The following is a 27,250-nucleotide window of genomic DNA, read 5'->3' on the forward strand; positions in this document are numbered from 1 at the left end:
GTGCTGTTTCCAGCCCCCCAACTCGGTTTTTGCTTGAATTACGTTTTAACCAACCAATTAAATTGTTGGAAAACTGGGCCAGGAGCTGTTTCCTCTACGTGCCAGACGTTGCATACGTGCCAGACGTTACATACCATTTGTCCTGTAAAAAGAAATTAACGCTTTAAATCAGGGCTGTAAACATAGTTGTGTTCAGTCTAAGTCCTTTGACCAGGGTCTGCTATTGATTTTAGGCCTAAAGTCTATGGTGTAGCCAAGTTCTCCTGCTGTTCACTATTTGCTATCAAAAACAAAAGTCAGAAAATGAAAAAGTATTTCACATAGGCCATTTATTTCCAAAGCATACTTCTCAGTCTCCTCGACACAGACAGAACAGCTTATTTTGATGATTGCACCTATTTTGCCATAAAATGATATTGTGTAGGCTACATGCACAGTCCTGGAAATGTATTGCACTTACAGCCCTTTCAACATTCTTAACAATGTGCATACAAACTCTCTCTTTATCTCATAGTCTTCTGTATCTCAAAAGGGGATTAAGTATCCTCGCCTGGCTACTCAAACTCCTTGTTCCAGTCAAACGCTACGCCATGCCCGCAGACATTAGTTTGGATCTGAATACCTCCCTGACGATTTCTAGAAAGCAAACACATTCTAACCGTTCTGATTGGTCCCAGAAACCGATGGGTTGGGCCAGATCCAGAGCACACATCGGTAAAGGGGCATTTCAAATATTTGTCGTTGGCATTGATACTCTGATTGGTTAAAGATGATCAAATCGCTGATTACTTTGTTTTGTTCAGCACCCCTCAATTAGACATCACCACAAACGACTTCAACTATGGCAGTCTTATACTGAAGTATGTAGTGAACATAGAGCAGCGGAAGTATTCAATTTGAGCCGTCAACCAATAAGTACCCACCATAAAAGTAATTTATAAAATCTTTTTAATATACACAAATAATACATTGCCCTGAATATATAGAAACATTTTGTTCAAAGACAATAACCTCTATTGCAAAACACTGCCATGGTGCATCATACCATGTCTTATTTTTGTTGTTGTATTTTTTTACCCCTTTTTCATGATATCCCATTGGTAGTTACAGTCTTCTCCTATAGCTGCAACTCCTGTACGGACTCGGGAGAGGTGAAGGTCGAGAACCATGCGTCTTCTGAAACCCCCCGACCTGCCACAAGGAGGCACTAGAGCGCGATAGGACAAGGACATCCCGGCCAGCCAAACCCTCCCGTAACCCGGAGGACGCTGGGCCAATTGTGTGCCGCCTCATGGGTTTCCCGGTCGCGGCCGGCTGCAACACAGCCTGGGATCGAACCCAGGTGTATCATGAGGCCTCTAGCACTGCAATGCAGTGTCTTAGACCGCTGCGCCACTCGGGAGGCCCCATGCCATGTCTTTAAAGTCCCCAAGTAAAGCAGTTATGGAGAAACTGCTGTCCTTCTCCGGGGCCACAGGACCTCAATCCACGATGTTCTTAGATGGCTGATTTCCAATACATCCTGTAACAGTCCATCGACATTCATTGCCAGGGTTCGATTTACAAGGCTACTCCCAGGCACACTCCCAGGCACCTCCAAAAGCCTTTCAATAATTTACGTTGACACTCCTGTAAGTGTTAAAAGGTATTAATGTCAGTCCAGTGCCTCTCTCTAAGGCACCCCCATCTAAGGCACCCCCTCTAAAGCCATTCATCCCCTTGCCATTCATCCCCAATAAGCAGGGTGAGGCCGGGAGGGACAACTCCAGTCTGAAACACAATGTTTCATCCACTGTCCAAATCCACATGTCCCCAGTAACACAGTGACTAGGATTCCACTAGTGCAGTCATGCAGTGGTTGGCATGTCATACTGCAGCCGTGGCTGTGGTAATTTTTAGAGCGTCCAGCAGGTTGCGGTGTCGGACCCTGAGGCTGGCTATGGTTTCCAAGTGGGACTCAGGAGTCCATCCTCTGTGTCTGTCTGACAGCCTGGTCCCCTCCACCCAACCTGAGGAATGACAGATAGAGGTAGAGGGAGAGAGCGAGAGAGGGAAACAGGGAGGGGGAGAGGAAAGGAGGGGGAGAAGAGTTTTAACAAAAAGCAACTAAAAAAGCAACACATTTGTAGCACTCAAAAACACTGAGGTATGGAGATGTTGTGTATTCCCACACCCAATCAGGAAGTGGGTGGTTCTGTCTTCCTTACCGTCGCTGCTCTGCTGGTGGACGAGAATGACCTCAGCCTTCTCCAGGGACAGCTCATCTGGTTGGTGGGCAACGAAGGCTCGGACGCACTGCATCTGTGTGAAGTCTGAATGGGAGAGCGGGTCAGAGGACAAATACAGCAGGGCCATGAGGGTCAAGATGTCCCCATTGTCTGGCCATGCTAGGCTGGATGGCAGTATAGCAATTTTCAACCCACCTTGTGCTGTAGAGTAGTCAATAACAGGATGGGGCCTGGAGACAGCTGAGATCCAACGCAGTTTATCACCCCTGAAAGATCACAAGAAAACACACTTTTTACACACAATCACACACACCTGTGGATTAAACTACTCTCATTCTTTGTAACACACACACAGGCACACACTCACACACACACAACCCTCTCTGTCTTACTGTGTGTCGGTGCTAAGTAGCAGGGCTTTCTTGTTAAGGTGGAGGCGGAAAAGGTTCTTCTCTAGAGAGTGCAGTTTGACCCGACAGTTCTCAGCTCTCAGTTCTGACACTGGAGCATGGTCTATCACCGTGAACCTGCCCCCTCTAGAGCGAGGGAGGAGAAGGGGAGAGGAGTGGAGAGTAAATAATGCCCAATGATGAGAACATTGAAAAACTTGTCAATAAAAAGTGATATCAGTCTAGATTTCCAAATGCTTGGTTTGCTTTGGTTGTTGTGTGAGTGTGTTTGTCTGAGGGGACTCACTCTTTGTGCAGCGACAGCAGCAGATAGTCATTGAAGAGGTGAAGGTAGACGCTCCTCTCTGTCTCCTTCAGAGAGAAATCCATCATCTCAGTCACCGGTCCCTCTCTCACCAGCCTACGAGACTGACTGACCAGTGGGAGAGTCTACAACACACACACATGGGTTAAACTCGGTTAAAGCTTGCTGCTGTACTTGTATTGCAACTTGTTATTGTGATCAGTTCAACACAGATATGTTCAAGGGATAGCATTAAAGCAGGGGATCATGGGAGATGTAGTTTATTACTCACCCTGCATTCAAAGTCCACTCTGGCACTGAGAGAGACCAGCGACTCAATGCTCTTCATCTGAGTAATACTGTCATTGCTCTCCTGGATCAACTGAAGGACAGAGGGAGAGAAGAGAGATGGTTAACAGTTATCTCTTGGCTACATCATGTAACAGTTCACCACCAGAAGGGGTGGGGGGGGGGGGGGGGGGGGTGTAACATACCCTCTCCAGTAGCTTCATAGCTTTGATGGCCTGGACCTCCTCCTCTGTGCCTTGGGCTGTTCTCTTCACAATGTTCTGAGGCAAAAATACAGAGAGAAATGGGGAGAATGAGAGAGATTGAGAAGGGGAGAGTGAGACCAAGTCGAAGAGAGGATTATAAGGAGTCGCATACTTAGATTGTGCACTTAAAACATACACACAGTCACACAAACACACCTGCACAAGGAGTTTGATTCGTGTGATCCTCTGGAAGGGGAGGATGAGGAAGGAGCGAAGAGGAAGACGCTGACACACTGAACTGCGTTCCAACTTCTCCACTACCCGCCTGAACCCTTGGTTCTCATCCCTGCAAGGCAGACAGAGAGAAAGAAGGTGCTGTTTGTAAGTCAACGTAAACACATATAAATGTGCAGTAATACAAAGAGTGTCAGAAAGAGTCTGTCCAGTCAGTGAACCCTGGGTGAGGACTCACATGAGTCTCTGGTAAGTGGCATCCTGATATGATTGGTTGGTGAGGTAGGGCACGTAGACCTTCTTGAAGCGTTGACAGTGGCGAGCGATGATGTCACACACGGTGAAGTGCATCATATCAGATTCTACCCTCTCTTCCAGCTTCGACAGAAAACTATGAGAACAACAAATACAGAAAAGGACTATGTGGTAAACGTTGACAGAAACAAGATAAAGAGGGGCATAGAGAGGCCCGTGACATTCAGCCTGTGGGTTTGCTAGTTTGTGGAACAAACAAATAAGTCCCAGTCCTCTCACCTGTGGCTGATGGCTCGGACATCAGCCAGCCTGGAGAACAGCCAGCTCCTGTCCTGAGTAGTCAACAGCTCCCCGAGCTGCTTAGACTTGACAAAGTGATCCACCACAATATCCAGACTACGACAGTATGACGCTTCTGAAGTTACAACCTCAAACTGCACCTGACAGGAAGAAGAAAGAAAGGGGAGAGGGGGAGAGAGGGGAGAGGGGGGGATTACAGGCACTGTTCCAAATACCCAGAGGACCCATAGATCCAGGCTCTAAAAAAAATCAACATTAGCTACTAGGCCCCTGGCAAATGTCATCATCGACATCGCTGGTTGAAGGGTCAACTGTTTGTTTTTGTTTACCTCCTGCAGGCGTCTCTGGTCGTTAGTCAGCTCCCCAAACTCAGCACTGTTCCTGACCTCAGGGATCTCCTGCCACAGGCTGGGGGACTGGGTGAGGGAGATGGAGAGGCGGGGAGAGGAAGGCCTGGCTGAGGGGGCCTGGGGCGGCTGTGGTATGGGTAGGAACTTGGCACTGGTGCCACTGGAGGTAGATCCAGAGTGGGACAGAGAGTGGGGGTGGATGACTGGGGGGAGACAGGGTAAGGGCCTGCGTGCCGGAGGGAGCGAGGGGGCCAGAGAGGGGGGTACGGGGGACAGGGGGACAGGGAGCTCCTCGTAGATGGAGAGGGCGTCAGAGCAAGACTGACTGAGGATCTCCCTGTTCTGAGCCGTCTCACTGTACTGCTGGTAGAGCTGGGAATCTGAGAGAGGACAAAGGGAGGAAAGGAGAGAGAGGGAAGAGAGAGAAAGGAGTAGAGGTGGAGGGGAGGCAAATAGAGGTGACGAGAGAGATGAGTAGAGTAAGAGAGAGAGAGAAGTTAGACAGGGACAGAATGGGTATAGATGAAAAGGTAGAGGTATAGAGAGACAGAGAAGTGGGTTAGCCAGAGTGTATGGTTTGCATTTTACACTTTTTGGAATGCCATGCTGTAGCAGCAACAGTTGGTTTTAATTGGCGTTAAGAGATATGAATACCTGCACAAACCTGCCTGTGGCCCTGGAGCGCACGCACACACACACACACACCTGCCCCATTTCATACAATATCACCATGACTCATAGACCTGCAAACCTGCTGCCATGTTGGTATGTTTAAACGATTGGGTTGGAAAGTAGAACTGAAAATGAAATCCTACAGTTTATAGGTTCCGTGGAAGAAACCTACAACATGTTTGAGCTGGAAAACAATCTGGGAAAATACAGAAAGGGATCAAGCACACACTGTATACATGATTAAGCCATTCACAGGAAGAAGTCTGTCTTGGGACTCACAGTACACTGCTATACAGTCATATCTAGTCTCAGATTCAATCTGTCTGTGGACACGTTTGTTTAACAGTACCTTCACTGGCAGATGATTTCTGTCTGTGGAAGTATCTTGTTTGATTTTACTGACTTTTTCATTTCAAATTACAAGGAGCGTAGTCAACCTAGAAATACATGTGCCTTCACAGATTCCATACCTACATAGCCATAAACACAAGACTAGCTCTCTCTGCCCATTGTAGCATAAAAGGTGCTATTGAACTAACATTACTATCATATTTTTACATATAAAATACATGTCAGAGAAGTGGATGTGTGAAAGTGGATGTGAGTGCCTCAGGGATGAAGGAGAGAAAAGAGAGGCAGAGCAGTAGAGGTAGAGGTAGAGGCAGAGCAGGAGAGGTAGAGCAGTAGAGACAGAGCAGTAGAGGTAGAGGTAGAGGCAGAGCAGTAGAGGCAGAGCAGTAGAGACAGAGCAGTAGAGACAGAGCAGTAGAGACAGAGCAGTAGAGACAGAGCAGTAGAGATATAGCCGTAGAGGTAGAGCAATAGACATAGCGCAGTAGAGGTAGAGCAGTAGGGGCAGAGCAGTACAGGCAGAGCAGTAGACGTAGCGCAGTAGAGGTAGAGCAGTAGAAGCAGAGCAGTAGAGCTAGAGCAGTAGAGCTAGAGCAGTAGAAGTAGAGCAATAGAAGTAGAGCAGTAGAGATATAGCAGTAGAGGTAGAGCAATAGACATAGCGCAGTAGAGGTAGAGCAGTAGAGGCAGAGCAGTAGACGTAGCGCAGTAGAGGTAGAGCAGTAGAGGTAGAGCAGTAGAGGCAGAGCAGTAGAAGTAGTGCAGTAGAGGTAGAGCAGAGATACTCACTGTAAAATTTGGAGTTCCTCCTATCCATTCTGATGGTATCCGTGACATTCCTGGACAGAGGGAGAGACAGAAGTCAGAACAGGGAACCGTCCACACTTCATCTACAGAAGTAGTGTGGTATATTTTGTGACAACCCTCCCACTCTGTCTGCCGTATTCTTTCTCTTTGCTCTTGGTTTCCTTGTTTTCGGCGAGCGGAGCTGAGCGGGTCGGGTCGTCAGCGACATGGGACACACCTGGGCCCGGGTGTGTCCCGGGATAAATACACCTCTTCCCCATTAATTGAGAAAACTCTATCCATGCAGACACACTGTTAGATTTTGGTAGTAGCATTTTTTGTGGTTGTTTTGTTTGTTTGCTTTGGCACCTTTCAACTCCCCTCATTATCACATTTATGCACGCAACAACTCACTTACACTACTGATTACACACACCATTGTTAATAGTATTTACGTTACCGCAGTTAATAAATTTATTTTTGTTATCCCTAATCTCCACGTTGTCTCCCTTTTTGGACAGACTTTGAGCCGGTTCGTGAACATTTTAACTCAGGCACTAACTAACAGAGCCTAATGTTAGGGTTAAATGGCAGGCAACAAATCTAACTGTACTTATTGCATGCATGACATAAAAAGACTGACTATACATAAAATAAAATATGAGAATGTAATAAAACAGTGCCCAGTGCACTAACATAACATGTGCCCCCTCTTCTACTCACCTCATGTCCACGTCTCCCCAGTTGACGCTCACCTCCTCATCATCTGGAAGCAGAACATATTGGTTCCAGTGTAGTCCAGAGAGGTAGAGCAACATAACCCAATAATGTATTATACTGTGGCTGAGAACAGCTCAGCCCAATATGGCCTACAGAACAGGCAGAGTTGGGCTGTTTGCAAAACTCCCCTGGCTGTGCTCCACTCTAGGTGGTGTGCTCTAAACAGAACTATTGAACTGAAAACAGAGCTGGGATAGAATGGCTAGAAGAGTCATGGAGGAGGAATGAGTTCTGGTTCCAGACAGTCTAACCCTGCCTATTTATTGCGAGATTCTGGGATTGCCACACTGTCTCCACCTACACTGTCCTCCTCCCTTTCCCCCGCCCCCTTCCCCCATTTCAGTGACTCAGCTGATGGCAGTTTCTTGTATGTCTCCGCATAAAATCACTTCAATGAACTGATGATGAAATTCACACCAAGATTATAAGGACATTTAAACAGCAGAACAGAAGTCCACAGTTGTGGTAAGGTTGGGTTAGTTAGCATCAGAGGTTGGGTCTCATTAAGATTTTTGTGAGATCCCACATGAAAAAATACTAGTTTACTATAGAATATTACAATACTTACTATAGAATGTTGTAGTATACTGTAGAATACTATGGTAAATACTACAGTAATGTCCACAAAAACACTCGTCAGCAAAAACACTCCAGTAAATACTACAGTATATTACAATTCACAAAAACACTACATTAATTACTTTTGTATATACTACAGTTATTTTACTACAGTATTTATACTATAGTTAATTGTAAATACTACAGTATACTACAGTAAATATTCCAGTATTCTGCAAAAACATTACAGCAAATACTACAGTAAAGTCTGCAAAAACCCTACAGTGAATACTTAAGCAAAAAGGCGAGATGGGGTGTGGTTTATGGCCAATTCACCATGGCTAAGGGCTGTTCTTATGCAGGACGCAACGCAGAGTGCCTGGATACAGCCCTTAGTCGTGGTACATTGGCCATATACCACAAACCCCTGAGGTACCTTATTGCTATTATAAACTGGTTACCAACGTATTTAGAACAGTAAAAATTACTTTTTTGTCATACCAGTGTTAGACAGTCTGTTATACCACGTCTTTCAGACAATCAGCGTTCAGGGCTCGAAACACCTGGTTTATAATATAGTATTTATACCATAGTATACTATAGTATTTCTTCATGTGAGTATCAATAACTAAGAATGAACATTTGTATAACTGTCTTCAAATGAAAACGTTTGAACTCTTCTGTCTGGCGTTCTAAAAGGTTTGGTTAGGTTGACAAAATGAGATGATTGAGATGATCATGAAAGGAGTTGAGCATGAAGATCATGATTAGGATGTTCTAATGTTAATCTGTGTGAGGTGTTGAGCTGCTTTTCTCTTGATTTATTCCTCCTTCTCTTTCTGTCTGTCTCACCTGACACCTGGAATATTCTTGTTCTGCGATCCCTTGCATCTCCTCTTCCTTCTTCTTCCTCGTTTCTTCTTTCTGTTGTCTTGTGGAACCCCAGCCTCCTATATCGAACATCGGTGCCCAAATCTTGGAAGCTACAAGTGCTCTTCACCCCCCCTCCTCCCGTTTTTTTACTCTCTTCCTTGCCCTCCCTCATCCTCTCCTCTTCCCCTCCTACCCTCTTCTCCTCCTCCCTTTCCACTTTCCTTTCCTCAGTCGCCTCTCCCACTTTCCCCCTGTCCTCGGTCCCATCCTCTATCCTCATTTCCTGCTTCCTCTCTACCACACTATTCTCTTCCCCATCTCCCACAGTTCTCTCTTTCTCCCCTTCTTCCTCAGTCTTTTCCTCTGTGGTGGTGATAGGTTGTTCTGAATCAGGGTTGTATATAAGGCTGGGGCAGCTGGTTGGTTTGTACAGGGTGTTGCTCACAGAGAGAAACAGATCTTCCTCTTTCTGGGCATTCACTTCTTTCTCTGCATCCAGTATATGAACCTCGTCCCCAACTTTGACCCCTTTCTCCATCTCACCCTCAACCTCTGTCACCATCTCTACTTGGATATGTATATGACTGTCTGTTTGTCTGTCCGCACACACATTGTTACCCTCCACCTCCTCTCCCTGTGTGTCTGTAGGTGTGTCACCATGAGTATTGTGTAGGGTCAGGGCAGCATGCATGTCTATGGGTTTACCATCACCAAGCATAGCTGTGAAAGCATCAGCATGCACGTCTGTTAGTTTCTCCCCTGTACCTCTCTCATCCTCCACCTTCCCTGGCTCTGCCTCCCGTTCAGCCAGCCTCTCCTCTACCGACTTCCTCCCACGCTTCGTCCTCTTCTGAACCGTGGCGTAGACGGTTGAGGCTCCTCCCCCCTCTAGCGTCTCATCCTTTTCTTCCTCTAGCTCCTCTTCTACCCTCTCGGTCCCTCTCGTAGTCTGGCTGACCTCTTGACCTCCCTGTGACTCTGGCTGGGGGTTGCCGAGGGCTGGTTCCTCTGAGCTGCCAAGGATCTCGCTCAATACGTTCTTGGCCCACTTCATGTGTGAGGCCTGGGAGTGGCGCTTGGCCTCCTCTTCTGTGCTCCAGGCTCCCCTTATACAGATTTGGATGGCCACAGCTTCCTCTGGGCTCATCACTACAGGGTTATTCTGGTCAGAGGTGGCTTGGTCAACTACAGGGATCCCATGGTGGTGGTACTCTCCACTGGGATGTGAAGATGGACCTATCTCTGGTTCTGTCCTCCTCCTGTCTGTTGGGTCCCTCTCTCTTGTTTCTGTGTACTCTTCATGTCTTTCTCTCCACTCTTTGAGGAGTTTTTCGGTCTCAGAGTTCCTCCTTCGCTCTATCTCAGCGTATGGGTTCTCCTCCATGACCTTCAGTCGTTCTCCGGTCTCTCGTTCTAGGGTAGTGTGACTGACGTCCACTATGGAGCTCTCTTCTGTGTCTGTTCTCTCCTCCTTTGGCACGTGGATCTCATCCCTCACTATTTTTCTCTCATCCTCTGCCCCTTGGTCTCCATCTCTGGAAGGGTTCTCATGAGGGAGGTGTGTGATGTCACCACTGTCCCTATGACCATATCCAGGATTTTGATTGGTCCGCTCTGATTCCATGTTACCCAGGACTGCTGTCTGATTGGGTTTTGACCTGGGCAGTGTTTGTCCAATCACACAGAATACATAGGTGGGTTGCTTCTTCCCCTTTCCATCATTCACCTCTCCCTCCAATGCATCATCTTTTTGCTCTGTCCACTCTTCTGTTCTTTCTCTCTCTCTTTCATGTCTTCTCCCTCCACCTCTCTCCATCTCTCCCTCGCTCCCCTGAAAGCTAACAGGTTGCCTGGTAACATGATTAGTGAACCCAACTTCCACGAATTCCTTGCAGTCCTCAAATTCCTCTTCTCCACCACTGGACACAGTGATAAAGCCGTCCTCAGAGGAAGGGATTCTATCCCTCCCTCCTTCCCACTCTGCATATCTATCACTTCTTCCTTCTTCCTCTCTGTCACCCTCTGTGTTATCTGTCACATTCTCTCTCTCCATCTCACTGTCCCTCTGCCAGCGTTCCTCTCTCTCTCCATCACTGTAAGTCTGGTGTTCCTTTCCTCTGCTATAACTCCTCCAGGCTTCTGTCTCATCGTCTTCATCTACATTTAACCCTCTCTCCAAATACCTCTCCCTCCCTCCCTCCCTCTCAGCTTCTCTCTCTTCATCTATAGACTTTCTTTGTTCCACGGATCTGTCCTCTTCTTCACTTCTCTCTCTCCATCTGTTAGTGTGCCTCTCTCTTTCTCGCTCTATAACCTCATCCTCTAAAGAGGAGTCTTTGTTATATCTGACCTTCTGTGGTTCTAACCACATCTTCCTCTGCTCAGGGCGCTTTGGTATCGTCTCTTCCTTTCCTTCTTCTCTCCCCCTCACTCTATCTGGTCTCTCTCTTTCACTACACTCTCTCTGCCCCCTGTCCACATCTCCCTCTGACTCCTTTTCTTCATGACTTTCTCTTCTCCATTTTCTTTCCCTCTCTATGTCACTGCTCCATTCTCCACTGCTCTGGACTCGTGGTGGCACCCTTGGGGCTGTCTCACTCGGCGATCGGCTAGCTCCATCTGCTTCTCCCTCCCTTTTGGGATCTGTCTCTCTGTCCCTCTTCTCCCTGCACCTCCTCTCTTCATCCTTCCCCTTGGAATATCTCTCCCTCTCTCTGAATCTCTCTCCATCCATCCGCTTCCCTCTCTCTCCTGTTACACTGGGCTGTGTTTTCTCCCTATCTTTCTCCGGATCCCTCCTTTCCCTTGGTCCGTTCTCTCGCCTGCCCCCTTCTCTCACCCCATCCCTCTCTCTCTCCACTTCCCTCACTTTTCTCCGGTCCCTCTCTCTGTATCTGTCCATGTCCCTCTCTCCATCAATGTCCCTGCCCCCGTCCCTCACTCTCTGTCTATAAGCATCTTTACTTCCATCCCTCTCTCTGTACATCTCCCCCCCTCTCCATTTCTGTCTCTCTTTCTCCCTCACTCTATCCCATGCTGCGTTCCCCTCAGTGTCCCCCTCACTTTTACTGTGCAGATGTTTCAGTTCTCTTCTGTTGTCATCTCTCACTCTCTCTTTCCTCTTCTCTCCATCACTGTCTCCCTCACTCCTGGTGTCCCTCTGTCCCTCTGTATTTCCTTCCCTCCTTCCATCCCTGCCCTCTCTATCGGAATAGTTCTGTGAATCTCCCTCTCTTCCTCTAACTTCTCTTTCTCCCTGCCAGAGTTTTGACCTCTCTCTCTCTCCATCCATATACCTCTCTCTTTTGCTCCGTAGGTCATTAGCCTTTGAGTCCCTCTCTCTTCTCCTCTCTCTGAAATCTGGCTCCGCTTCCCTCGCTCTCTCCCTCCGTCTCACAGTCTTATCCTCCATGGGCTTTCCTCCATTTCTCTCTCCGTCCTCCTGTGCCCTGATTCTCTCCTTCTCCCTCTCCCTCTGCCTTTGGAAGTCCCTCTCTGCATCTCGATACCGCTGTATCTTTGCTGCTGTTTCTCGTTCTCTCTCCCAGTCGTCCATCTCTGTTCCCTTCGGTCTCTCCAATTGTCTCATTCCTTCTTTCCCCACATCTTCCTCCACAAATGCACGTATTCTTCTGTCTCTCTCTTTGCTATGTTTTACAATTGTAGGAAACGTGTCTCCCTTCTTTCTCTCCTTTTCTCTGTCTCTGTGGTTCCTGATCTCCAGATTTGAAGTAGGTCTTCCATTGGCACGTCTCTCTCCCGCTCCCCCCCTTTCTCTCTCTCTCCATTCCCTTTCCTCCTCCCTCCCTCTGGATATGGGGGAACAGTCCTTCTCTCTGTTCCTCTCTCTTGGTCCGGGTTCCATCTCTTTTCTTCTATTTCTTGTCTTGTCCTTAAATCTCTCCATTTCTCTTTCTCTCCTCCATTCCTCCTCTTGGATCCTCTCCCTCTCTCTGTCTGTCCGGGCCACTGTTCCAGGTCTGGGACTTGTTTCACGGCAGATCTGGCTGATTGGCTGAGGGTTCAAGTAGGAAGCGCTTTGATTGGATGGATCAGATGTGTCAAAGGGAGTCAGACTGGGGCGTTTGGTCCCCATGGTAACATACTTTTTTCAGAACCTGAAAGATGGTAATATTCTCTCATTAATTTATAATTCATCACAATCTGGACATTCTGCAAGGATACTGCCACAACCAATATAATCACTTAAAGTAGCAACACTTTCAATCACGAAATGGAGATAAATAATATTGAGATCAATGAAAATGGAAGGATAACAACAGCATTACATGCTGACCAGACCGGACACGTCGCGTGCCAACGAGCGTCTGCGATGCCAAGAGCTAAAATAGAACTCCTTTCTATTTCTGACGCAGATTAGGCTGAAAGTCCTGCCTCTCACATCTCCTCATTGGTTATACCCACGTGGGTGATTGAAAGACAAACTGTTTTGCCGGTTGTCGTGGTAATACTATGAAAGTGTAGATGGATCCCCATATAAATTCAAAGATGAAAATTCCTGGGAGGAGGAGAGATGACTAGAAATGATTCGGCTGGCTGTTTTATGTGTGGATTAATTGTCGAAGTAGAGGACCTTGTGCATTTCAGGTAAAATAACACCTCAATGTTTATATCCCATGACAAATGAGCTAGCAACAGCAAGCTAGCTAAATAGGACAAATTAGCTAGCAAATACAAACTAACTAGCTAAATTGCCATACATGTTTAATGCATTTCGACCTGTCCCCAAATTAATGTCATTGGTTCAGAGTTTGTTTTGATATTTTAACCTGCGTGTCGTGATCGCGTTTGGTGTAGGGGGACAAAATAAATGTATGCACGATAGCGCACGTCGTGTTAGGCCTTTTGTGGCCTCTGAACACTGAAGCTGAATAGTGGCCTAGTGTCTTTACCAGCCCTGACCAATGCTTCACTATTCATTCATTCAAATTGGAAGTAGAAAAAAAAGGTAATTACAAAAAGGTGAAAATACTATAATACAACACAAGTCCAATGTGTTATAACTGTGGGTGTTATGATGATAAGAATCACAGGCAACAATGTGTTTATGCGATCAGTTTGAGACCACAGCATCACAACCTTTAGTCAGACAACACTTAATAGCCAACCCTGTAATTCAATACACTTGAACTCAAATGGGTTCTACTGCTAACTGCTTGAGTTAATTTAAAGAGAAAATCTACTCAAAAACTATATTTTCCCTTTAAGCGCCAAGTATCTATACAACAACAGAGCCAACAGCAAAGTGTTGTAGATAATGACAGTTACAGCCCCGCAGATTGTGACACCTGGGAACACTGATTTACACATAACATCGCTCAGCACACGTCTGCATAGCACAGTCCACATAACATCGCTCAGCACACGTCTGCATAGCACAGTCCACATAACATCGCTCAGCACACGTCTGCATAGCACAGTCCACAGAACATCGCTCAGCACACCAACTAACCCTAAAACAGGACTCTTACACACAATGAAAACACATGTAACACATAAACCACTAGACAAATTAGCCATGAGTCAATGTTAGAACTGTAGAATGACTGGTAGATCAGCAGAGAAACACAGTAAAGAGATCTAAGGGACTCACCTGAGTTTAGTACGCTAGAGATGTCCAGTCTCCCTTCTCTCTGCAGCTCTCAGTTAGTTTAGTAGTGTGAACTAACAAGGATTGCGCAACACAAGCAATCCTTCCTCTCCAGATCTGCTGGGGGGGAGTTCTATTTCAACTTTAATCCAATCCTGACCCTCTGTCTCTCTCAGCATCTGTTTTCTTCTCGGTCTGTCTGTCAACCTCTCCCCTCTGTTCTTCTCTCTGTCTTGCTGTTTCACCCCTCCTCCTCCCTCCTTCCCTGCTCAAATTCCCAAACAAGTCTGAACAGATTGACACTTATCTTCCCCTTCCTATTTTTCTCTCTGTCTTGTCTTCACAGCCGCTGTTAATGAACAGAAGAATCTGGACAAACTAAATGAAAGCCCGCGGACTTCATCCCACAAATCAATCTGTTCTCCTTCCTCCAACACTGACGTGATCAGTTACTGTTGATCCCGAGATGAAGCTCGCTGACTCACTATCTCTCTCTCTCCTGCTCCATTCCTCTCTCACTAAATACAGGAAGTACACCTCCTGGGTGACTCTCCCTTGTCTGTGATTGGTTGATGCAGGATAGTCGGGTGTGTCTGCATAGCACACTTAAGGTAGGTAAGGGTTGTAGATTCTAGAATCAAGGAAGGGGGATGGGAGGCAAAGAGGAGTGAGAACACACTGCGAATCAGCAAACAAACCACCAACACAGCCTACAGCAGGCTTATAAAAACTTCCCTAACATTCCCTGGAGAAGTAGTAAAGTGGGAAAGAACTCCAAGTTCCACAGAAAAGGAAAGCTAGTTCTTCAGATCACAGTAACAGGATTGGGCAATGACAGAAAAGGAAGAGAGAATTATATATGTCAGCTGTACTGTCAGTGCTGCTAGGGCCAGGAGTTTACCCAGACCACGTGACATGATTAGGAAACATTGGGGCCCGAGTCATTACAAATACCAATGATTTAGGTATGTAAACAGTCTTTTTATTATCTATGAGAAATGACTGGAATCTATAAGATCACTAAATCATGTAAATCCATAAGTTAACGCTCCTTTCCGCTGGTATTTTCTGGGGTGTCAGAGTGGAGGGAAGCTACACCCCCCCTGGATGGGAGACAGCAATCAATTGCAATTGAATGATGAAAATATTCATCAAGTCTGTTGCAAAATATTTGTGGAGAAGAAAGTGTATTTTCACATCTGTCCGTTCCACCTGTAGATAATCCTATTGTACCCTCATCCCAAGATCAAACATACCTGGAGTGCATGCACTCTGTTTAAACTAATAAATGAAGTGGTGGGCTACCTCTAATCCTTTCATGTAAATGCCTGAAGGAGGATGACAATTAGGTTAGTGACAATCAGACAGAGAAAACAGGTTTGGACTATATCACCATCACCACTCCACACAGTGATCAGTGAAGAAACATTGTTGATCCTGGAACATACTTTTGTCTATATCATTGTGAGCTTGATGTAGTTATTTCACTGTCAGCTGAGTTGAGGTTCCTCGGAAGAGTGGGAAGAATGGTCAGCATGATGAATTTAGTGACACATTCAGCCATGGTAGACATCCATGTGACTTCCCCCTACATCAAACATCTCTCCGGTTTTAAACTGTGTGTATGGTATCAGACCTCTGCTCTGCGTGATGATGCACATAACTGGTCCATTCAGGCCTTGAACATATTATTTATAAAATGCCTAATGACTTGTAAGTAAATAAAGACGGACAAAATTATTGTATTGTATATTCTATATCAACTATATCATCCTATACACCCCTACACACACACTATTTTTTTAAGCTTCTGCTACTCTGTTTATTATCTATGCATAGTCACTTTAACTCTACCTACATGTACATATTACCTTGAATAACCGGTGCCCCCGCACATTGACTCTGTACAAGTACCCTCGTATATAACCTCGCTACTGTTATTTTACTGCTGCTCTTTAATTATTTGTTACTTTAATTTTTTACTTAACAGTTATTTATCTTAAAACTGCATTGTTGGTTAAGGGCTTGTAAGTAAGTATTTGTAAGGTGTATGTTCGGCACATTTGACAAATAAAATTTGATTTGAAGCTGTGCATTGCTGAAGACATTAATGTTGTTTCACAGATTTACACTGGCTAAAGTAATGGGAAAACACGAGAGAATGGTGAGGGTTTCAATTCAAAACATCACTTGCTGTGTGATGTTTGTTCGTTCTTGCCACCCTTACCAAGCACTTCCCAACTACAAATTCCCAAATCAGCTGACAGGGTTGTGAAGCCGTTGAAGGAGGAATATGACCACTATTGTGCTGCTTCACAGCAAGCGAAATGGAGGAATCCGGGAGAAAGAGAGCGTGTTTGTTTGAAATGGAAAAGCGTTGTGGTAGCTTTGATAAAGAAGAACAACATCAAGATAAAACAGCTGCTTTACAAGCGGGAGGCACTGTTGAGTGCTACATCCAGAGGGGTTTGTGCTGATTGTACAGAGATTGTGACAGCCGGTAACTGATGTCTTGAGATGTTGCTTCAATATATCCACATAATTTTCCTTTCCTCATGATGCCATCTATTTTGTGAAGTGCACTAGTCCCTCCTGCAGCAAAGCACCCCCACAACATGATGCTGCCACCCCCGTGCCTCACGGTTGGGATGCTGTTCTTCGGCTTGCAAACCTCCCCCTTTTTCCTCCAAACATAACGATGGTAATTATGGCCAAACAGTTATATTTTTGTTTCATCAGACCAGAGGACATTTCTCCAAAAAGTACAATCTTTGTCCCCATGTGCAGTTGCAAACTGTAGTCTGGCTTTTTTATGGCGGTTTTGGAGCAGTGGCTTCTTCCTTGCTGAGCGGCCTTACAGGTTATGTTGATATAGGACTCGTTTTACTGTGGATATAGATACTTTTGTATCTGTTTTGCTCCAGCATCTTCACAAGGTCCTTTGCTGTTGTTCTGGGATTGATTTTCACTTTTCGCACCAAAGTACGTTCATCTCTAAGAGACAGAACGCATCGCCTTCCTGAGCGGTATGATGGCTGCGTGGTCCCCTGGTGTTTATACTTGGGTACTATTGTTTGTACAGATGAACGTGATACCTTGCTCGATTTAAAAAAAGAAATCTCACTGTTTAGGAGTGCAAAAGCAATTGAGTTATTGCACACACACACACTTCACAGAGTAGGTGTTCCCTAACATAAATATGCAGATGTATACTAGAACACGCCAATAGGCTATCGCTAGCGCGTGCTTGCTCTGCCCGCTACGACTCATTTGATACCATTTGAAACGACAAGCTGGGGTCTATCTTGGTTTAGTTACATCTTTGCTACAGTCACATGAGTTTCCTTGTTTAGTTCCACTTCCGCATATCACATAAAGTAACGTTAGACGCTGTATAATGATTTTATAGCATAAATCGTTTACTTTAAAGTAAATTTTATAGCGGACTGTTAACGAACATGATTTCGTAATTGTGCGTGATCGAAATTGATTACCAGGTGTTAGTCTGTTGCATTTGCAAGACAAAACAGGGGACAGTGTCCAGTTTAGCTAGCTTAGCTTTCTTTTGCTAGCTACATGATCAGCTAGGTTGTAGCCATTTCAACCTAACCCAACCAACACTTCGGAATAACTGGCTACATCTTTTCGGAATGAAGGTATGTCTAAAAGTAGTTTGTGTTACAGTATCAGCCGCGGCTAGGGTGGATTCAGGATGCGTAACGTTCTAAAACGTTTCAAAAGTTGCATGACAGCTGCTTTGTTAATTACAGCTTTATCTATTTCGCAATGATTTACGGCATCTACCACGGTGTTCAGTTTATCTTCGACAGTTTTGCCTTGAGCGCTCACGGAACGTTGCAGAAACCATCCTGAATGTACCTTAGGTCATGGGTGTGCAAGTCAAGATGGCGGGATAGTTTCATTTCCTCCTGCAAACAGAGATGTTATGCCGCATTTAAAACAACTGTAAACTCGGAAATCTCAAACTTCTGAGCGTTCGAGACAACTGGGAACTCAGGGGAAGAAACTAGCTCCGATCGTTATTTTTTTTAAACTGTCCGCCTAATTCTAACTATAACTATGGCCTTTTTCAAGAGCTCCGAGTTGTAGATCACTGACGTCATGATTTTACTTGGTATTTTTCCGAGTTCCCAGTTCTCTTGAACGCACCATTTTTGAAAGCAGCTTTGCTGCGTCATTTGTCAGAGTTCAGTGGTCTGACTCGCTGTTGTAGTAGAGTTTTGTCTTGGTAGGCCTACTTGCTCATGATATGTGTCTCTGTCTTAGGAATCACAGACAGTGTACAAAACAATAGGACACCTTCCAAATATTGAGTTGCACCCCCATTCTCAGAACAGCCTCAATTCATTGGGGGCATGGACTCTACAAGATGTCGAAAGCGTTCCACAGGGATGCTGGCCCATGTTGACTCCAGTGCTTCCCACATTTGTGTCAAGTCGGCTGGATGCCCTTTTGCGTGAAGGACCATTCATGATATACACAGAACTGTTGAGCGTGGAAAAACCCAGCAGCGGGGTTGTAAAATCTTTTGTCTTGCCCATTCACTCTCTGATTGGCACAATCCATGTCCTTAAAAATCCTTCATTAACCTGTCTCAGCCCCTCCATCTATATTAATTGAAGTGGATTTAACAGGTGACATCAATAAGGGATCATAGCTTTCACCTGGTCAGTATGTAATGGAAAGAGCACATGTTCCTAATGTTTTGTACACTCATTGTAAATATCACAAGGCAGGTGTTTTTTCTCAGTAGTCCTACTACAGCGTTAAAAGTGCAGCACTCGTTTACTGCTTTTATCGGTGTCACTGTGTCAAATGAATTGGTTAGGCAATGAATCAGTCATGCAGTGAAACAGACCAAATAAGCCTTACTAAGTATAGTATTTTAATCGTGTACCATTATATATTTCCCCCAGGTGTCCATGTCCCCCCCACACACAGCGACGCCTGTGCGGCTGTTAGTTCTGGCTGTTCAGCTGGTCCTGTTGGTGTGTGGAAGCCAGGCCCGTGACGACACCAAGAGGTGTAAGCTGTTCTCTGAGTCCCCGGCAGAACGGAAGGTCCTCAGTCTTCTAGAACCGCTCACTAACAAGACGTAAGGAATGACCATTTTAGAAATGGAAGAAAACATAGAAATATCTGTGGTATATCCTATTGCTTTACCAGGTGAGGGGTATCAAAGCAATTGTTTATCAGCCAAAAAGTAAGACTCCACGCACACTGACGTCCATTGCTTGTGGAGATGAAATTATACTTTGTCAGCTGTCACAGAAATGAGCCTTGCATGATGGTATAAAAGGGTTATTGTTCAGCAGTCAGGAGGCCACATTAAGCTTGGAAACTCCCTTAGTTTTAATTTTCCAGAGATTGTTCATTATAGTCTACCTCACTCATGTAACATCACACGTAACACTTATACAAGGTAACGTTGCCTCTTTTTTTTCACGGTTCCCTTGGTTACAGTTTCTCTGTGGAGACGACAAGCGACAAGGCGAGCTACACGTACCAGTTCCAAGTGTGTGGGGATGTGGGGAAAACGGTCGGAGCGGGACTCGTTCAGATCGACCATACCGAGAAGAAACTTGAGATCGTGCTTGGCCTGTACACTGTAACACAGGCTATCGGAGGAAGTAAGAATGTCTAGGTTCTATATCTTCTTTTTTTTGTTTGTCATGTGGCGGTCGTATCAGTGTGTTTATATTATAGTATCTCTGTAAGTCAGCTCTAGCATGACCAGATATAGTGATGCCCTTTGTCTCTCCCCTTCCATCTCTCACTCTTTCTCTCTCGCTCTCTGCTACCCATCACCCCCTACAGGTGACTGGGTGATGTTGATCTACAGCAACGGCACCAAGTATGACGGCCACTGTTCCAAGGAGATGAGGAAAGCCATTGTCATGATCTCCTGCAACAGAGGAGTGGAAATGGTGAGAGAGGGAAGGGAGGGTTTGGTCCGTATTCTTCAATGTCTGTAGATCACTGTGGTGTGATGATTTGACTTGCCTATCTCCCTCTCTCCCTGTCACACACTGATGCACACCTCTCTACATCCCCTTCTATCGTCCCCCCTCTTGCTCAAACCTCTCTCTTTCTCTCTCTCTCCCCATGTATCTCTTAGGGGAATCTGGAAGTGGTGTTGGAGGAGAGGGAGAGGGACAGGGACTGTTTCTATCTGTTTGAACTGGACTCCAGTGCGGTCTGTCCCGCTCTGCCATCCCAGCTCAGTGCAGGCTCCATAATACTCATCATGTTAGTACTAAGATTATGCATCCTTCCTGATTACACACATTCCGGCAACTACAGAAATACTCAGACTTATCCCCAACCCGCTGACTGGCACGCAGGGTAGCAACCAAAGCTCTCCATTTCTCTCTCCAACAAATACTCAATACCCTATGAAATGGACTTGTCATTCGCTCACAACAAACAAAGCTACAAGACCAAGCAAAACAGATCATATTTACATTTATTGGTATTCATTATAATAATGGTCTCTTATTTCCTCAACGCTTAACAAAACAGAACACCAGAATAATTATCACTGTGAATCATTGTTATGCTTGTTTATATGTCAATTCATGGGATGGGTTTCCAACTGGGGATTTGACACCTTTTTAAAATGTTTATTCATTCCTCTGTCCCAGTGGGTTCGTCCTCTTGTCAGTGTACCTCATTTGTGGATTCCTCTACCAGCGGTTGATTGTCGGGGCCAAAGGGTTGCAGCAGTTCCCCAACTATGTCTTCTGGACGCAGGTTGGCAACCTGGCAGCGGTGAGTGTTTGTAGAAGTCACATCACTGTCTCACGTCAGGCGGCGTCACTACTACGTGAAGCTCGTCCCTCAACTGTTCTGTCTTGTAGGACGAGGACATAATCGAAAAAAATCTAGATTTTGCTCATCCGCCTAACACTAATGGCTAATTCTGAAAATCACTCCTCTTGGTAGCTATGATGTGCTGGCTATTACGGCATATCCTGCTCAGTCAGCTGAGCAAACTTGCTCCAGCTAGCAGCCTAGTGCAACGTGTTTGAATGGCCATACAGTATCTAGTTTGCCAGCTTATTGATGAGTTACGGCAGCAAAGTTCTGGGACTGTTCTCAGAAATCAGCATGTATCTGACTCGGACAGATAGCACTGTGCCTCGCTACTTTGGAACATTTGGCCAACTCGATAATGTCCCAGAGAGCAGTAGAACTCGGCGCGCTAATGACGGCAGAACAGATATCATGAAAACGAATTTGTCCATTAGCTGGAACTTCACTGCACTAGCTAACTAGAGGGAGTATTCAGCATGGAGTGTGTGAACTGGTGTTGTTAGCATTCCTGCCTTTCATTTCATATGGATTTATTTGAGACTGGTTCAGTAAGCACACAGCTAGCAAATCTCTGTGCACATTTCGAATTTCATAAATACTGATTCTACCACCACAAAATACCTAGCTAGAGAATTAGGTAGTGAACTTGCTCATGAAAAAACATCAATATTAGCTACAGGTTTATTGTTTTTGGTATGATTAAGTCTGACACTTTTTTGAGGATGAAAGGGGTTTTAGTGGACTATGTCAACTTGGTAACATCTTCAAGCTTCTTTCTAGCTATGCCATGAGTGTTTGCGAGTTATCAGATAGCACAACGGCCATCTGCACTGAACTATCTGACGTGAGACTATGGACGTCACATATCTCTCTGGTACAATCCCAAACCAAACCCTATTCCCTACGAGTGTTTTAGGTTGGAAGAGGTTATATGGGTTGATATGGGATTCAGGGTCTATGTTGAAGGAGGATATATGGGTTGATTTGGGATTCAGGGTCTATGTTGAAGGCCACAATTATGCATTACTTGAGGGCACTTAGCTGTTCTTTTGAGGGCTGGGATTGGCTAGTCAGTCATAACTCTCACTCTCTCCCTCACCCTCAGGATGGATGTAACATCGTGTGTAGAACACAGGGCCCCGAAGAGGAACCTCCCACATACAGGGGTGTGTCCACAGAGCCAGAGGAGGAGCCAGAAGAGAGGGATGACCACTTGCTTCCCATGTGATCTGATGTCAGTAGTGGGAGGGATCTATCCCGTGTGAAGCTTTTGACACTTCGGATAGATATTGCCCTTAGGCACAGATCTAGGATCATCACTTACTCTCTCCAAGTCCGGAGAAACATAAAACTGACCTCAGTTCAGTGTCTAGGCGCAACGTCATCCTAGTTCATTTTGACAGTTTCAGGGATGAGTTTAGAGGTGGGCACACCAGTTTATGGAAGACTGGAGGATTTGTGACATCCAGGATTCCTAAACACTTAGTTCATTATATTATATGGTAAGTCACCTGCCCTGGTTTGCATGGCCCAGGCGTCATTATTTGGAGGTGGCAACAAAAACCTGGATACACTTCTTTTTTAAAAAAATTTTCATGAACTGGAGTGGCCACCTCTGGATGGAGAGTGACGTCTCAAACACTCTGTTACATCTGGTTCATCTGGCACAATACAAGGTGTCGTTACTAGTTAACGCAGCCACAAAGTCATGAAACCCCACCTATTTCTACAATGTATCTTTTAAACCTAACTAACCTTAACCAAACGGATAACCTGATGCCTAACAAAGTCACCTTTTAAATTGAGACCAAAAGCACAATTTTGTTTTCATTGAATTTTCACAATAGAGCCAATTTTGACTTTGTGACTGTATTATCTAGTGGAAACCGTAAGACCTTTCTACATGACTGACATGTTACTGCTGACAATGCAACCATAGGAACAGTTTCTGACACTCCCATCCAGTTTGTTTCAGTAGCTGATGGCTGTGTACTGACTCGTAGGTCACACTTTATTTGAAGGTCTGCTTATACACTGCTTAGAATAAATTTTACATAGTAATATCACAGTAAGTGAAAAAGCAGGCTTTTGTTCACGATTACACACTTACAAGTCATTGTAATAAATTGTTTACATTTAAAACGGTTAGATATGTTTACTGTTAAGAAATAAAGAAACACTATCACTTAGCCTAAAATGTGTGATTGGGTAAAAATATTGAATAATGACCTTCAAATTCAGTTGGACTACACTACAGTACAGAGCCATTTCAACCAATGCACTGCTAGACATACACATTTAGTCCGTGTTGCTATTTTAGAGCAGGATGCTGACTGGACCTTGACCAAAATGTACTTCTGACCCGTTCTACCTTTTCCTTAGCTATTTGAAGAGTAGGGTTGGAACCAATTCCATTTGAATTCTGTTCCTATCAGTTCACTTCCTATGTTGACAAAATTGAAATGGCTTTGACCCCAAACTATGGTACTGAGTAGTAGCTGTGTTCATAACCAAGTGGGAAGGTGGTAATTGCCAGTTGTGAAGTCGTAAATACCAGTTGGATACGTTTTACGTTCTTTGAATTTGTTGGGAAACGCTGATTCGCTGATTGGCTAATGGCCAACAGGTGGCGTCAACTGTAAATTAAAAGTACAGCTTTCACGCTTGTAAACAAATTAGTGTTCAAAAACCATATTAATATATAGTTTTTTATAAATAATGCTTTGTTGCATTTAACAGCCAAAAATGCTATTATCGAGGTAATTTTCTTATAGGTGACGTCAGAGGTCACCATGAGGGAGAAGTCGGAGCTCAGGGATGATAGACAAGTTTCCCACTAGTAATTACCAGTTGGAATGGTGTTAAAGTGGGTTTTTCCCAGTCATATGTGGTAAATGCCACCTTCTCACTTGGTTATGAACGCAGTATTAATGATACTGAGGATATTGATTATGTTTAGGATTTTGTAATATAATGCTGTGATTGAACAGGTCCTTCATAAGGCAACAGAAGGCACTTTGTGTTCAACAGTAAAATGGAGGAACTTAAGTAATTTATATAATCATGAAAAATACACATGTACTATCTGTGACATGTGGGTGAATGTTTTTTAAAATTTAATTTTTGTTTCTTTGTGGTGTTTTAAAAACAAAAAAACTTAGCCCATGGCACTCGCTTAGTTCAATCAAGACCTGAAAGATGGCATTAGTTAGACCCGACCCAGGACAACAGGCCCCAATAAGATGTGGCGAAATGGATCAGAACTAAACCAGGTCTGGGTTCAAAGGATTTGGTCAGTTCTGACTTTGGCTTTAGTTTGTGATGCTGTTTGTACTTGCAGAAGAGGGGAAGAGTAAAAGAGAATTTGCTTATTTTGTTTTGTGCTTTTGCATCAAATTAAATATGAATTGTGTTTTATTACAGTTCTGAATCTGTCATGTATGACAAGTTTTAGAGTGCTGCTGTGTTTGCAGGGACAATTAACTCCCAAAGCAACGCAATGTAAAACATAATAAATATATTTTTAAAACGATTGCTCTTTGTATGTACTGATAAAATATGATTTATATTTATGTCCAATATACCACTGCTAAGGGCTGTTCTAATGCACGGTGCAACGCAGTGCCTGAATACAGCCCTTAGCTGTGGTATATTGGTCAAATAGTGTACACAAAAACCCCAAGGTGCCTTATTGCTATTATAAACTAGTTACCAGTGTAATTAGAACATTAAGTAGTTTTTGTCATACCAGTAGTATACGGTCTGATATACCACAGCTTTCCGCCAATCAGCATTCAGGGCTCGAACCACCCCGGAATTTAAACATGATCTAGATAATCTTTATTTTAATAGTTTAATAAGTCATATACTAAACATAAACATACTACCTAATTAATAATAAAAATCACAGTTATTGAGGTTTAGTTTCTCTGGAATATGAGGTTGAGGAGGGCTAAGTAGCAAGCCAACACCACCTGGAGTAGGGCCCTCAGCTTGTCTATCTCAGCCTGGACAGAGGGCTCTATCTGCAGGTAATGCCAGTGGAAGTCCCTGGGAGGGTTCCCTCCCTGGTGGTAGTGTCTCAATCATCACTGCTCTCTTCATCTGAGAACACTTTTCTACCTCCCCCTCCCTATTCAGAATGTACATGTAGGTCTGGACCTGGTAGCTGTACTTTCCACTGAGGAATCCATACTAAACTTTTGTTGCCTTTTGGTGTATGATGCGGTCTTGGTTCCACCTGACCCGTCCTCTCCCAGGTCATGAAAGAACTTGAGCATTTCCAACTCCCCTGCTTTATTCTGGAAGAACATACCGAACCTCCAAGGCCCGGGTGACACTCCGTTCCTCCAAAACACTGACTCGTCACAATACTCTTTGCTCTCAATGTCTTTCACATTCACTCTGGTTCCTTTAGTCACTATCGAAGACACCCCCACCCCCCTCCAACCTAGCCCAACTCCTGGTGGCAGCACTGGTGTACATCGCCGGTGTTGAGACGGCCATATCACCCATGTACCTATTCCTCAGCCTGTGTTGGTCTTGCTCCCCCTCCAGTGTTTCCTACGCTGTTCTTCATCATCCTCTTGGTCAAAGAAGAGGAGTTTTGTGATTTGAAGGACCTGGCTGTCCCTTTTAACCTCCCGGCAGCCCAGTCGAGGAACGGCTTTGAACCGGATGTTAAAGTGTTCCAGCTCTGGGATGATGGCCAGGACATCCTTTATTCTGCTCTCCATGTTAGCCAGCTCAATCATCTGTGGGGTTAGGACACCTTCAGGGAGCCTGACGCTCAGTGATTTCATCAGCTGGAGGTAGTCCTGCTGGGTTAGATGTGTCTTCTCCTGGTCTTCCACCAACCACAGTGCTATCTCCTGCTTCAACATCTCCTCTCTGTCCTACCTCATTCTCACCCCCTCCTCCCAATCCATCTCTCCCTCCACCTCTTACACCCAAACCTCCATTACCTCTCCCACCCACCCCTCTGTTCACTCTTTCTCTCTTCTCTATCTTCAGTTCTACTGGTTCTACATCTCCCTGGCCTAGTCCGTCTGTATTTGCAGTCACCCCCTTCATCCTGGACCTCTGTCCCTTACTTTGAGTTCTTCTCCTCCATTTCCTATCCCTACGACCTTTCCATTCTCTCTAACATTTTCTTTTCCATTTGTTCCATTTGTGACACATATAATTGATTTGATTACTAGCTCTGTTCCTCCGCCTGCATCTCTCCCCCCCCCCCCCCCCCTCTGTATTTCCCCCATGCTGCTCCTACTCTGCCTCCCCCCTTTCCAACACCGGTCTTTGCACCCTTTCCTCCAATATTTTCCTGACCTAGAGCACATTTTTCTGCCCTACTCCCCCTCCTCTTCTCCTTAACTGGAGATCTTAATTCCTCACCTCATTCCCCACTACCTCCTTTCCCCCTTGTCTGTCGCACCTTCACTCCTCTGTTTCCCGTTCTTCCTCCTCTGCCAAAGCTACGATCTCATGTGGAAGCCTGTCATGTTGGCCAGAGTTACGGTCAGAAACTCTAACCTCTGTAGTGGATGGAAATGGAAAATAAAAAGAAAGACCCGTTTGGTTTGATGAAGTAACTCACAATCAGACAAACCTCAAAGTAGAGAAGACTGGGATCTGCCAGCGCACTATTTCACAATATCCTCTCTCTTGTCAGTTTATTTTCTCCATGACAGTGTTGTAATCATTGCCATATGCCTAAAAGAGGCAACTCCCAATGTAAAGTGGTGTGGACCTATTGATACAAAAAATAAATGACATCAAATTTCATCCTTTCTGATAAAAATGCCTCTAATATCAACAACAATGACTACAAATAAAATAAACACAAAACATACATCAATCTTTTTCCAGAGCAGTTAAAGATATTGAACGGGCCCCAAAGCAGTTACAAATTCGTAACATATCGTAGAAATTGGAATTTGTAACATCACATGAATTGCAGGAAAAAATAATGTTGCAAGATGTAAAATATTATACGAAATGGATGACTTTATTCTCGGGGACCTGTTTTGGCTCGTGAGCTCTACTTTCAAAACTACTGGCTGAAATGATAAAGATTACACGTTTCCCTTTTATGTTGTATAAAATAGCAAAGTAGACCTTCTTAATCACTGAAATAGGTAGGCAAAACTAAACTTTACTGTCACACAAGTATAAAAAAAGAGTGATTTTCAAAGGTATTGGGACAGTGATCATTTGTTGTTTTGGCTC

General features: G+C 44.7%; 2 protein-coding genes across 3 annotated transcripts; one reads left to right on the plus strand and one right to left on the minus strand.

The window, feature by feature from the left end:
- Positions 1 to 931: 931 nt before the first annotated feature.
- On the minus strand, positions 932 to 17,451 carry LOC110534373 (uncharacterized). Of its 2 annotated transcripts, none has more exons than XM_036941106.2 (15): positions 14,189 to 17,451; positions 9,340 to 12,692; positions 7,087 to 7,129; positions 6,367 to 6,416; positions 4,534 to 4,934; positions 4,184 to 4,344; positions 3,888 to 4,040; positions 3,632 to 3,761; positions 3,416 to 3,490; positions 3,214 to 3,303; positions 2,925 to 3,067; positions 2,621 to 2,764; positions 2,424 to 2,494; positions 2,208 to 2,312; positions 932 to 2,009 (listed from the first exon to the last, which is right to left on the minus strand). In XM_036941106.2, exons 2-15 carry the CDS (start codon positions 12,668 to 12,670, stop codon positions 1,867 to 1,869), a joined length of 5,040 nt encoding a protein of 1,679 aa, XP_036797001.2. In that variant the 5' UTR covers positions 12,671 to 12,692; positions 14,189 to 17,451; the 3' UTR covers positions 932 to 1,866. The 2 variants fall into 2 exon arrangements, with proteins under 2 accessions (XP_036797001.2, XP_036796993.2); XM_036941098.2 differs by having other exon boundaries at positions 8,554 to 12,692.
- On the plus strand, positions 17,440 to 24,554 carry LOC110537283 (cation-dependent mannose-6-phosphate receptor). The gene is made up of 7 exons (XM_036941114.2): positions 17,440 to 17,841; positions 19,123 to 19,301; positions 19,670 to 19,836; positions 20,024 to 20,133; positions 20,325 to 20,455; positions 20,851 to 20,977; positions 22,128 to 24,554. The coding sequence occupies exons 1-7, from the start codon at positions 17,836 to 17,838 to the stop codon at positions 22,248 to 22,250; spliced, it is 843 nt and encodes a 280-aa protein (XP_036797009.2). The 5' UTR covers positions 17,440 to 17,835; the 3' UTR covers positions 22,251 to 24,554.
- Positions 24,555 to 27,250: the final 2,696 nt, after the last annotated feature.

The sequence above is a fragment of the Oncorhynchus mykiss genome, chromosome 2 (assembly GCF_057628025.1).
Source record: "Oncorhynchus mykiss isolate SJ-2025 chromosome 2, ASM5762802v1, whole genome shotgun sequence".
NCBI lineage: Eukaryota > Metazoa > Chordata > Actinopteri > Salmoniformes > Salmonidae > Oncorhynchus > Oncorhynchus mykiss.

What these genes read in the sequence shown, in the direction of transcription:
- LOC110537283 (XM_036941114.2), top strand. An exon ending in GAACCGCTCACTAACAAGAC is followed by an intron (nt 19,302 to 19,669) that starts GTAAGGAATGAC and finishes CCTTGGTTACAG; the next exon opens with TTTCTCTGTGGAGACGACAA. An exon ending in GCAACAGAGGAGTGGAAATG is followed by an intron (nt 20,134 to 20,324) that starts GTGAGAGAGGGA and finishes TGTATCTCTTAG; the next exon opens with GGGAATCTGGAAGTGGTGTT.
- LOC110534373 (XM_036941098.2), bottom strand. Translation starts at nt 12,670, where the DNA reads ATGGGGACCAAACGCCCCAGTCTGACTCCCTTTGACACATCTGATCCA. An exon ending in TGGGGAGACGTGGACATGAG is followed by an intron (nt 6,417 to 7,086) that starts GTGAGTAGAAGA and finishes CCCTCTGTCCAG; the next exon opens with GAATGTCACGGATACCATCA. An exon ending in GAGGAACTCCAAATTTTACA is followed by an intron (nt 4,935 to 6,366) that starts GTGAGTATCTCT and finishes GTCCTCTCTCAG; the next exon opens with ATTCCCAGCTCTACCAGCAG.